The sequence below is a fragment of the Scyliorhinus canicula genome, chromosome 29 (genome assembly GCF_902713615.1).
Source record: "Scyliorhinus canicula chromosome 29, sScyCan1.1, whole genome shotgun sequence".
Taxonomy (NCBI): Eukaryota; Metazoa; Chordata; class Chondrichthyes; order Carcharhiniformes; family Scyliorhinidae; genus Scyliorhinus; species Scyliorhinus canicula.
Window position 1 is genome coordinate 14,378,423 of NC_052174.1, and position 13,064 is coordinate 14,391,486.

General features: G+C 49.4%; 1 protein-coding gene across 4 annotated transcripts in view; it reads left to right on the forward strand.

Moving 5' to 3' along the window:
• The window catches only part of LOC119958354 (fragile X mental retardation syndrome-related protein 1-like), a 69,548-nt gene that overhangs the window by 45,124 nt on the left and 11,360 nt on the right, over nt 1-13,064 (forward strand). For all 4 annotated transcript variants that reach the window (XM_038786803.1, XM_038786805.1, XM_038786806.1 and 1 more), the window contains exons 8-11: nt 1,489-1,659; nt 6,212-6,290; nt 9,062-9,171; nt 9,836-9,922. In XM_038786803.1, the coding sequence (XP_038642731.1) occupies nt 1,489-1,659; nt 6,212-6,290; nt 9,062-9,171; nt 9,836-9,922 (447 nt within the window). The remainder of the gene's footprint in view (nt 1-1,488; nt 1,660-6,211; nt 6,291-9,061; nt 9,172-9,835; nt 9,923-13,064) is intronic.

Sequence of the window (13,064 nt, forward strand, 5' to 3'; positions counted from 1 at the left end):
GACGCTGTTGACTGTCCGTGTCCTTGGCGATGAGCGCAGTCTTTGGCCAGTGTCGCCTTCGCTCTGTGAGCAAACCTATCTATTTTAGAATCCCCTGCTCGTCGAAGCAACAATTTAGCGCAGAATCCAAGTCCAATTGGGCAGTTCAGACAGGATCCTCAGGCCGGCACCAAATGGAGACTTTCGCACCAACAGTCGGGACTGGATTTACCCCCAGGTTCTAAAGGCTGGACGCAGCCAACTCCCCGTTTCACTTACAGTCAGCAGACTTTGTATTGACGCTATCCCCACGATGAACTGCGAGGTGAGATATCCGAGTGTTTCAGGTCATGGCGCACTGTGATAAACAGTTCAGTGACTCGGTGGCAAAGCACCCAACGCTCTCTTCCTGGGAATGACTGACATCCTGTAGCAATCGGCCAGACCGTCTTGAGTTCAGGTTTATTTTGGCTGAATGTAGCGTGGGGGTGGGGATCCAAGTTTGTTTCCGTGGTTCTGTTAATGTGCACCGTGGAGGTACTGGTTGGGGCAAAGCAACCCCGTGCCAGTTTGAAACCTTCCATCCATTATCCCAAGCACCTAAAACCACCGGCACCAAGAGTTCCCAGTTTTCGGATTAAGGCTTTATCTTCCAGTGAGACAAACTTACTAAAATTAAAAAAGATAAGTCCCTTTTCCTGACCTGGCGGGCTCGAAAGTTCAAGCAGGACGTACTAGTGAATGAGAAAGGAAACATGCACATGGGTCTCGGGATGCCTGGGCTCCTGTTTGCCAGGTTCTTAGGGCTGTTTATGGGGTTCCTGGATGGGGTCAGCCACATATTTAGGGATACAACTCGCAGGCAGAGGGACCTGTGAAAGGAGAAAGATCAAAGAGAAACGTTGAGGTGTTACGGGTCAGTTTGCTGTCTTTAGGTTCTGACTTCAAACAGTGTGGTGTAGTGCAGGAACAATCAACTGGCATGTCATTTTTCTGTGCTGACTGTCTCTCCCCCTTCCCGTGTCTCTCTTTTCCCCCCCCCTCTCTCCCACTTTGTGTGTGTCTCTCTCTCTGTGTCTGTGTCTCTCTCTCTCCCCCTCCCCGTCCCTCTCCCTCTGTGTGTGTGTGTGTGTGTGTGTGTGTGTGTGTGTGTCTCCCTCTCCGTCTCTGTGTCTCTCCCTCTCTCTCTCCCTCCCCCTGATTGTGTGTCTCCCTCTCCCTCTGTGTGTGTCTCTCTCTCTCCCCCTCCCCGTGTCTCTCTCTCTCTCCCTCTCCGTGTCTCCCTCTCCGCCTCTGTGTCTCTCCCTCTCTCTCTCCCTCCGTCCCCCTGATTGTCTCTCCCTCCCCCACTGTGTCTGTGTCTCTCTCTCTCTCTCTCTCTCTCCCTCCCCTTCACTCTCTCTCTCTCTCTCCCTCTGTGTGTGTGTGTGTGTGTGTGTGTGTGTGTGTGTCTCTCTCTCTCTCTCCCTCCCTCCCCCTCACTCTCTGTGTCTCTGGCGAACCCCACAGACTACCAAGCAGCTGGCGGCTGCATTCCAGGAGGAGTTCACTGTCCGTGAGGATTTGATGGGTCTTGCGATTGGAACACACGGCGCCAACATTCAGCAGGCCAGAAAGGTTCCTGGGGTGACGGCAATCGAACTGGACGAGGTCACGTGCACATTCCGGATATACGGAGAGGTGAGAGGCAGGGTGGCTGCATTCATTTATTCATTCATTATCAACTGGCTGCGTTTCTAACCTATCACTTGGTTAATGGAGGAAAGTCTGTTCCAGTTCATGACGTTTCTAGCTATAGGTTTGCTCAATATAAAAAGTACAGCACTTTACAGAGAGGTTTACGCATGATTAGAAATATAGTTTGTGTTTATAGAATCATACTGCACATATTTCACCTGTACGAGCTCTTTGATAAAGCTGTCCGATTAACCCCAAAGCCCTCCATAGCCCTGCAAGTATTTTCTCTTCTGGAACTTGCACAATCTGATTCCAATATTCCAACTTGCTGTGTTTATATAAACAGAGTTTCTTCATGTTGCTCCAGTTCTTTTACCAATCAGTTTAAATCTGTGTCCTCTGGTTACTGACCCTCTGCCATTGGTGTAAGTTATCCAGACCCTGTCAAAACCCTTCCTGATTTCAAACTCCTTGAACCTTCCTTCTAAGTGTCGGGGGAATGAATCCGGCCTCCCCATCGTATTATCAAACACATCTCAATATCCTCCTAACTCAATTCTAAACTGGCCAACGTGCTTTTAAAATGGCTGAAGTTATGCCCATCTGTGGCTGTGAACAAAAGGAGCTTCCGTGGTAGTATCACAGAAACCTGTGCCTCGTTGTCACTGAAGAGACGCTAACGGCCCCTGGAGGCCACACGTACCAAGTTCGGAGAGGGCTATAGAAAGGCCAACTGCATTTCATAAGCACACCAGAGCCTATTCATCTCCTGGGGCAAAAGACCTTACCACCTCCCTTTTAACGTCTTAATGGTTGGGACGTTCAACAATCTCGGGGACCCAGGTAACAGGATGGGTACCCCTTGTCAAAGCTAGAGTGAGTCATGTGACATGGCGTCCCAAAAGCTTGTGTAACCAGTAATATTGCCTCGCTGTACTGGGCAAAACTTCAGTCGGCCAATTTAACATCTAAAGCCGCACCAAAATGGGGCTTTGTTCAGATTGAATACCTGGCCCCATCTACACTGTTTCTACTGGACGTTATGTACCCTTGTCAAGATTAATTTATTGCTGTGTCTCTCGTCTACCTGTGGGAAGTCAAGGAAAAGTGAATTATGCAGCATCAGATTTCAGCCTGCGAATCCCATTGGACTTTGATTCAAGGCTCTGGAAAGACATGAAATAACTTTCTCTGCGGTCACTTCCCTGTGAATGTTTGTTTGCTCTATCCCTCTTTTTTTACTGTGTGGAGGCAAAGTTGCTCCCTTCCCACTTTTGTGACTTCACCCTATCACGCGTTTGCTGTGAGGTCATTAATAGACATTGAATCACACCAAAATTGAGGAAATAGCTTTTAATAAAGGGGGAAGTCTCATCAAAAAAAGCAAGAGGAGAAATCCGGGCTGTTGAAATGAACCCCGCCTCATCCCTGGAACCATGCTGATAAATCTCGGCTGCGTCCTCGCCAAGGCCGTTTCTGTTTTCCTTATTCGCTCATGGGAAGTGGGTGTCGCTGGCTGGGCCAGCATTTATTGCCCATCCCTGAGGGCAACCACGTTGCTGTGGGTCTGGAGTCACGTGTAGGCCAGACCGGGTAAGGACGGCAGATTTCCTTCCCCAAAGGACGTTCGTGAGCCTGATGGGTTTTTACCACAATCGACAATGGTTTCATGGTCATCGTTAGACTTTTAATTACTGTTTTTAAAAATTGAATTAAAATTCCACCATCTGCCCTGTTGGGATTCGAATCCGGGTCCGGGATTATTAGTCCAGTGACAATAGCACTTCCACCTCTTACTGAAGTCTCGTGCTCTAAATTGAACACAGTAAAAACGTTTCCAGTACTCTCCTAAATACTCTGAATAAATCTAGAATAAAAATCTAGTCTCCAGTAACGGTCACCATGAAACTACCAGATTGTTGCAACAACACTGTTTTGTTATGCTCTTGACGTAGCTTAAGCTGCTTCATTGATGTACACTCTGACAAAGTTCAGACTTGGAGATAGCTTTAAAACGTTTATTAAACTGCTAACAATTCTCCTACTTGGATTCGACTCTCCTGTTAATCCTGCTATAGCTGCTCAGACTATCTAACCAGTCTGCTACAATCCACGTGGTGGGTGTGATGTGTTCAGTCAACCCTGTGTCTGTACTCACTGAGTGTCTCCACTGGAAAGAGGAGGATCATGTGTCCTGTGTCCTTTTATATGGGTTGGTGTAATGCCCTCCTGTGGTAGTGTCACCTCTGTGTGTATCGTGAATGCCCATTGGTCGTGTCCTATCTTACTGACTTATTGGTTGAATGCCTGTTGTGTCATGTCTCTGGTGCTCCCTCTAGTGTCTATCTAGTCTACGTGTATTTACATGAACCCCTTGTGTATTTACAGTGATGCCTATCACCACAGACACATCTGGTTCACTGATTTTCTATTAGAGAAAGAAATCTGCCGTCCTTACCTGGTCTGGATGTGACTCTAGACCTACAGTATTGTGACTGACTTTAACTGCCCCTCTCTGAAATAGCCTAGCAAACCGCTCCGGTACCAGACCACTCCAACAAAGTATAATAAAACCAACCGACCTCCCAGCATCGGTCTCTGACACGGCAAAGGCATGCCCTGCTGCAAAGTCCTCTTTGGTAACATCCAGGTACTTGTGCCAAAATTGGGGAGAATGTATCCCACACATGAATCGAGCAGCAACTTGACATGGTCGTACTTACAGCCGATGTCCCAGATTCCTGCTGATGTCTCCTGACATCGGGTCACGCATGGGTAAAGAACCCTCTGCGTTGACGCACCAGTCCTCCATGTTGAACGGCACTTGGAGGAAATGGAATGTCCGTCGCTGGCCCAGTAGCAACGCTAAAATGAGGACAGATCTCTCCGCTCGAGCTAGCTGAAGGTGGTGAGGGAAACGACACGGGGGGGGGGGGGGGGGGGGGGGGGGAAACCTACGTGAACTTGTCCTAATTGGTCTACCTGTTGTAACGGCATCTGCCCCATAGCTAAGTTGGTAGGAGTGACCCCCTCACTGGCCTTGTGGAGACAAAGTCCCCTCTTCACACCGAGGGCACTTTCCACTGTTATGTAGCACTGTCGCTATGCTAAATGAAACACACAATGGTGGATTTAAATGGAGAAAAGCTGGGAGGAGGCTCGAGTGGGAGTATAAACTCCAGTAAGAACTGTTTGGGCCGAATGGTCTGTTTCTGTGCTGTATTTTCTATGGAATCAATTTAGTGCAAATCTGTGATCTGGCATCTCCCTTGTTCTGCTGTCATTATCAAGCCAGTTGACCAATCCTGGTTCAGTGAGGAGCGGAGGAAGAGCATCATGCACAGCACTAGACAAACCACAACTTAAAAAACCAACCTGGTGAAGCTACAACTCTGGAGTACATGCACACTGCCGCATAGAGCGCAGTGGCACAGTGGTTAGCACTGCTGCCTCACAGCACCAGGGACTCGGGTTAGCACTGCTGCCTCACAGCACCAGGGACCCGGGTTAGCACTGTTGCCTCAGCACCAGGGACCCGGGTTAGCACTGCTGCCTCAGCACCAGGGACCTGGGTTAGCACTGCTGCCTCACAGCACCAGGGACCCGGGTTAGCACTGCTGCCTCACAGCACCAGGAACCCGGGTTAGCACTGCTGCCTCACAGCACTAGGGACCCGGGTTAGCACTGCTGCCTCACAGCACCAGGGACCCGGGTTAGCACTGCTGCCTCAGCACCAGGGACCTGGGTTAGCACTGCTGCCTCACAGCACCAGGGACCCGGGTTAGCACTGCTGCCTCAGCACCAGGGACCCAGGGTCAATTCCAGCCTCTGGTGTCAGTCTGCACGTTCTCCCCCGTGTCTGCGTGGGTTTCCTCCCGGGTGCTCCGGTTTCTTCCAAAGATGTGCAGGTCAGGTGGATTGGCCAGGCTAAATTAGTGTCCAAAAGGTTAGGGGGCACTACGGGTTAGGGTGGGGAATGCAGGGTAGGGTGCTATTTCGACGGGTTGGTGCAAACTCGATGGGCCGAATGGCCTCCTCCTGCACTGTAGGGATTCTATGAAAACGACCTCTTGACTAAAACATTTCATCCCAAGCTCTGCACGTCCTGTCATGAATGGTGGTGGAAAACCAAGGATAGAAGAAGACACTGATCGTCCCGTCCTCGGTAATGGTGAAGGCATTATTGTAGTCTTCAGCCAATTCAGTCCACTCTGCATCGAGTGGTTGAGCATTCTGGAAGCGGGTGATGGGGCTCCAGCAACACCCCGTCTACAGTGTTTGAAGACGTGTGCTCCAGAACGGGCCGGGATGTTCCAACTTCAGCTCCAACACTGGTATCTACCTGACAATGGGGAAAATCTGCCGAGCTCTGTCCTGTCGACAATAAGCAGGACAAATCCAATCTGGCCAGGACGCACTGCCATCATCCGACTCTCCACAGCATTAACAAATTGCTGGACGGTCTGGCTGTGAGGCAGCTGGGTGTGCTGATCAGGTTAACGTGTTTCAGTGCGACTAACTAACTTAATAACAAAGACTCTCCTTTCTCACCCAGACACCAGAAGCAGTAAAACAGGCTCGAGGTTACCTGGAATTCTCTGAGAACTCGGTCCAAGTGCCGCGCAGCCTGGTCGGTGAGTATTGTCCTGCTCCTTGGCCACAGTTACCATTGACAATCAGCAACACCTTTGAAGCAGCTAACTCAAAGCTCTGCTGTTTGCTACTGAGCTGCACTTTCACATAGATAACCGGTTTATTGACAGGTGCCAAATCGTGGTGGTGATGCAAATAAAACAAGTAATCATACTTCAGAACATAGTTACAGATAACCGTTAAAATAAAGTGTGAATTAATTAAAGGATTGCACAGTTACGATCATTTCAGCATCAATATAATTCCAGGATTGACCAGAGTTATGCCTGTCACTTCAGTGTTCTGTGTTACAGAAGCTCTGGGTACTCGTATTCGCAGTTATTCCCTGTGGATAGAGTGCCTCACGGCAGCGTTGAAATAGGCAGAAGCCATTCCGCCTGTTGAGCCTTTCGATTAGATTGTGGTTGGTCTGTATCTCGGCTCCATCAAGGTAGACTGGGAGTAAAGACTTTGTGGTGGAATAGTGGAGAACCTTCCAAGCGATTTTTCACAGTGCTCAGCAAAGGTTTATACCAACAAGAAGAAAGGACGGGGGCAGCACGGTGGCCTAGTGGTTAGCACAACCGCCTCACGGCGCTGAGGTCCCAGGTTCGATCCCGGCTCTGGGTCACTGTCCGTGTGGAGTTTGCATGTTCTCCCCGTGTCTGCGTGGGTTTCACCCCCACAACCCAAAGACGTGCAGGATAGGTAGATTGAACACTCTAAATTGCCCCTTAATTGGAAAAAATAATTGGGTAATCTAAATTTATATTTAAAAAAAAGAAGAAAGGACGGTAGAAAGAGGGAAAATCGACCGTGGATACCGAAGGAAATAAGGGAGAGTATCAAATTGAAGGAAAAAGCATACAAAGTGGCAAAGATTAGTGGGAGACAAGAGGACTGGGAAATCTTTAGGGGGCAACAGAAAGCTACTAAAAAAGCTATAAAGAGTCAGATAGATTGAGAGTAAACTCGCTCATAATATAAAAACAGATAGTAAAAGTTTCTATAAATATATAAAACAATAAAGAGTGGCTCAGGTAAATATTGGTCCTTTAGAGGATGAGAAGGGAGATTTAATAATGGGAGATGAGGAAATGGCTGAGGAACTGAACAGGTTTTTGGGTCGGTCTTCACAGTGGAAGACACAAATAACATGCCAGTGACTGATAGAAATGAGGCTATGACAGGTGAGGACCTTGAAATGATTGCTATCACTAAGGAGGGAGTGATGGGCAAGCTAATGGGGCTAAAGGTAGACCAGTCTCCTGGTCCTAATGGAATGCATCCGTGAGTGCTAAAAAGATGGCTAGGGAAATTGCAGATGCACTAATGCTGATTTACCAAAATTCACTAGACTCTGGGGTGGTCCCGGTGGATTGGAAATTAGCAAACGTGACACCACTGTTTTAAAAAAGGAGGTAGGTAGAAAGCGGGTAATTATCGGCCAGTGAGCTTAACTTCGGTAGTAGGGAAGATGCTGGAATCTATCATCAAGGAAGAAATAGCGAGGCATCTGGATGGAAATTGTCCCATTGGGCAGATGCAGCATGGGTTCATAAAGGGCAGGTTGTGCCTAACTAATGTAGTGAAATTTTTTGAGGACATTACCAGTGCGATAGATAACGGGGAGCCAATGGATGTGGTATATCTGGATTTCCAGAAAGCTTTTGACAAGGTACCACACAAAAGGATGCTGCATAAGATAAAGATGCATGGTATTAAGGGTAAAGTAGTAGCATGGATAGATAATTGGTTAATTAATAGAAAGCAAAGAGTGGGGATTAATGGGTGTTTCCCTGGTTGGCAATCAGTAGCTAGTGGTGTCCCTCAGGGATCCGTGTTGGGCCCACAATTGTTCACAGTTTACATAGATGATTTGGAGTTGGGGACCAAGGGCAATGTGTCCAAGTTTGCAGATGACACTAAGATGAGTGGGAAAGCGAAAAGTGCAGAGGATACCGGAAGTCTGCAGAGGGATTTGGATAGGTTAAGTGAATGGGCTAGGGTCTGGCAGATGGAATACAGTGTTGGCAAATGTGAGGTTATCCATTTTGGAAAAAGGGATTATTATTTAAATAAAATATTAAAACATGCTGCTGTACAGAGAGACCTGGGTGTGCTCGTTCAAAAAGTTGGTTTACAGGTACAACAGGTGATTAAGAAGGCAAATAGAATTTTGTCCTTCATTGCTAGAGGGATGGAGTTCAAGACTAGGGAGGTTATGTTGCAATTGTATACGGTGTTAGTGAGGCCACACCTGGAATATTGTGTTCAGTTTTGATCTCCTTACCTGAGAAAGGACGTACTGGCGCTGGAGGGTGTGCAGAGGAGATTCACTAGGTTAATCCCAGAGCTGAAGGGGTTGGATTATGAGGAGAGGTTGAGTAGACTGGGACTGTACTCGTTGGAATTTAGAAGGATGAGAGGGGATCTTATAGAAACATTTAAAATTATGAAGGGAATAGATAGGATAGATGCGGGCAGGATGGTTCCACTGGCGGGTGAAAGCAGAACTAGGGGGCATAGCCTCAAAATAAGGGGAAGTAGATTTAGGGCTGAGTTTAGGAGGAACTTCTTTACCCAAAGGGTTGTGAATCTATGGAATTCCTTGCAAAAACATCCAAGAGCAGTTCAACCTGTGCTGTAGACCGGCCAGCAGAGGAATCGGAATATTGTTTACTCTTTTTAAATAACTTTTAAACAGTTGAGGTTTTTCCTAGAGAATAAATGGTTGCTGGCTAACCCACCCGTGTGTCTGTTTGTAATTCAGGCAAAGTGATTGGCAAGAACGGGAAAGTAATCCAGGAAATTGTGGACAAGTCCGGCGTGGTGCGAGTTCGGATTGAAGGCGATAATGATAAGAGGCTGCCCAGGGAGGAGGTGAATGCTACTAAATGCAATCCTGTCCTTGTGCTAATGGTGCTGTTACTGTCCCCTCTGCTTTGCAGAGTGCAACAACCTTAGTCAAAGTGTTTTGACGGCCCAATTCCCAGCCAGTGACTTGCTCAGCGCTCCTCCTCCTCCGATGATGTGGTACCTTGGAGTTGTGCGCGGCGTTTGGTGCAGAATGAGGGAACAGACCTCCAGGGAGGGGTAACCCTGCATTAACCGAGATGGTGTGGGGAACGGGGACGTTCACGCCATCTGGCGGTGCCCCAAATAATCCTGACTCCAGAGGTTCAGGCATCCTCCCAGCCCGGCCCGAAACCTTGCAGCCGCCACCTCCCCGGGAATGCTCCCAATGTGGGCACATTTCCGACAACCACTCCTCCCAAACAGCATTCCACACAAGGTGACCGTTGTGTAAAGACCCCATGGACGGAGACGGTGTGAAAACCCTCCCCGTCCCAGAGAGAGATGTGCTCCCTGAGCCAGACGCTGTTTGGAACGTGATGACTGCCTACCGCTGGCCAGCACATCGACAACCGACCCCAATCCTTCCCCCTCGCCAGGCTTTGCAGGCTGCCTCGTGGACAGGAGGCGCTAGACGGACGGAGGGAGTGGGCCATCTGCTTTAACGGTTTTGTCCCCCTCTGTCCTGCAGGGTATGGTTCCTTTCACGTTCGTTGGCACCAAGGAGAATCTTGTCAATGCTCAAGTGCTGCTGGAGTATCACCTGTCCTACCTGACGGTAATGCTTAGTTAATTTGTCAAATTGCTGTTTCTGCTGCCCTTGTCTTTTGAGGCGTAGGTTGGAAATGGGGAGGGAGTCTCCGCAGAGCGGTCTAGGAGTCCCTGGTGTATTCCTTCTGTGCAAAATAGATAGTATCTCTTCCAAAGAGGGGTGAATGTGTATTCTACACTTTCTTTTATCAAATGTGCAGCATTGTTTTCCTTCTATAAGCTAGGATTGTTCAGCTCCGAAGCCGAGCGAGATTCAGTGGGAACATTGATTGGGTAGAAAAGGAGAAACTGTTTTCGTGACAGGAAGGTTGGTAACCAGAGGGGGACAGATTTACGGTGATCGGCAAAAGTACCAGCGCGCCATTGGGAGTTTGTTTTCCACAGCGAGTTGTTGTGATCTGGAAGGCGCGCTGACAGAAAGGGCGGCGGGAGCAGATTCTGAAAGGGAATCGGGTAAATACTTGAAGGGGGAAGTCTTGCAGGGATATGGGGAAAGAGCAGGGGTGGGGATGTGGAACGAATCAATAGCTCTTTGAAAGAGCTAGCACAGACAGGACGGGCTGAAGTGCCCCCTGTGTTGTATGATGCTATGTAAAGTATAATCTTGTGTGCATATTCTTCGTACTGTGCAAATGGCGGGGTGCTGCTGTTGAGAGTGAATGTCTGACCGCGAGGCACATGCGTGGCCTGAGACGAGGTCGCAGCGAGCTTACTGAGTGTCCACATGCTGTGCAAGCCTGTGCACCGGGAGCTGAAGATGTGCCGTTTGATTTTTGTGCCCGGGGGGGGGGGGGGGGGGGGGGGGTCTGTGATCTAATTCAGAATTCTGTGTGTGTGTGTGTGTCCCCTCCCTGTGTTGGGTCGTCTTTGAACATTTGTTAATTAAATCACTGGTATTTCCTTACTCCCACCTCCCCCAGGGATGGATTACTCCTTGCTCATCACTTGTGCATCTAAATACAACTTGATGCTGTGACCTCTGGCAGGGCTCCCAGGGGAGGGCGAGGTGTCTGATTTGGTGGGGGGAAGCTGCATTGTGTGGCCCGGTTTGGCGACGCTGAGCTGCAGGAATCTAACCTCCTGTCGCTGCCTGTAACGCGGGAAGATTGATTCCTTTTTTGATTTTTCAGCTGTTCTCGTAGGTCAGAAGCTCCTGACGATTTGCGATTCTCGTGTGTGCGTCCCCCCCCCCCCCCCCCCCCCTCGCCCCCCTGCTGCGTTTCAGGTGAGATTGTTGCCCGTCTAGCATCGGGGATTGCGTTTCGTCACGACCACTTGCAGATAGCTGAATCTGGTGCGGCCAATCCGGCATCTTTGGCACTCATCCGGCGAGACTCTCGTTGCCAGGGCTTACCATTGAAACCGAATGCAGAACAGGCCGGTTTGCATTTCCGTAGCACCTTTCACGGCCCCCTGGGCATTCCCTTGCAGCCAATGGAATACTTTGCAAAGTGCCGCTGCTATAACATAGGAAATGTGGGCCAAGTAATTTGCGCGCAGGAAGATCTCTCAAACCTCCATGCGCTAACAACTAGGTTAATTCTTTCTGCAGTGGGGTGGTTCAAGGATAAGTGGAACCCAGGGAGGATGCCGAATAATCCTGTGGGATCTTTGACGTCCACCTGCGCAGGCTGTCAGTGTCTCATCCAAAAGTGCACAAGTTAGTCAGCATCTGAAAGAGACCGAGTTCCATCCACTTATTGCCGTTTCCCCAGCCAATTCCACATTTATTTGATTTCCCTCACTTATTTTCACTGCTGTTCGAGTCTTGACTTTGGTCAGTGGTCCTGTGCGGTCTGATACTGGGTAACGTATGATTGGCTGACTCGATGCGGGCCTCTAGACTGGGCTGTTTGTGGGTGTGGGGGTCGGGGGAGGGGGGGGTCGGACTGTTGTCTCCACAGTCAAATGGCCCCATGCCCAGTGGGTGTGTCGGGGGGTGGTACCCGCTTGCTGCCAGTGTCCTGGAGCCAATCGTAATGAGGAGAGGTCACGTTCACGGGCCTTCAGTCCGACGTTGTGAATTTCTCCCTCTCTCAGCTCCTGATTCCGCCCCCTCTCCGAATTAGAACATAGAAGGAGGCCATTCGGCCCATCTAGTGCACTGACCCACCCAAGCCCTCACTTCCACCCTATCCCCGTAACCCAATAACCCCACCTAACCTTTTTGGTCACTGAGGGCAATTTATCATGGCCAATCCACCTAACCTGCATGTCTTTGGACTGTGGGAGGAAACCAGAGGACCCGGAGGAAACCCACGCACACACGGGGGGAGGATGTGCAGACTCCGCACAGACAGTGACCCAGCGGAGAATCGAACCTGGGACCCTGGTGCTGTGAAGCAACAGTGCTAACCACTGCTACCGTGCTGCACTTTTTGGGGAATGGTTTAGTCATGATCGGTGTTTACAGTTTCAGAATGAATGCAGTCACGCTATTTCTCTAAACCCCCCCCCCCCCCCCCCCCCCCCCCCCCTGCGGCCCAACACCATCAAAAGAAAGGAAGGGAACAAATAAAACCGGTTTTCTACCCATTCAGTAAAACAATCCTGACTTGAGAAGCAAATCCCTCGGCGTAGCAGAGAGTCGCTCACATGGTAACCGTGGGATAGTGCCGGGCTACCCTTGTACAGTGCTGCACACCCTTGTGTGAATCCATGCTGCCGTGCTCTTTAATGGACAACGTTTTGCACGGCAGAAGCTGTCTCTTTTAATATCAACATGTGAACTGTGTGGAATTCTGAAGGAGCCATTGTTTTAAACCCTACTGGCCGTCAGTGAAGCAGTAATAGCGCCCCCAGCTGGCTGTGTCGTTTAACAGCAGCCTCGCGTCGACCTGATTGCAATTAGTTTTTCCCCTGTGCGTCTGAAGCATATCCAAGTGTGGTGGTTTCTAAAGTAGCAGTGATCAGTGAACTTTTGCAGCTGAACATATCGACATACTTCAGGATTTTTCATCAGTGTCCCAAAGCGACTTTTATGAGGCTTTTTTATTCTACTGTGTGCTCCGTGTAGTGGTGCTCCGTGCAGTGGTGCTTCGAAAACGCTGTTGGCTTTTCCTGCTCGTTTGGCTTTGGGGAGAACAGTTTGGAAGCTTTGAGTGAGCCCTGCGCACCGTGAGCCTAGTTCCACTGCCAATCCAGCAACC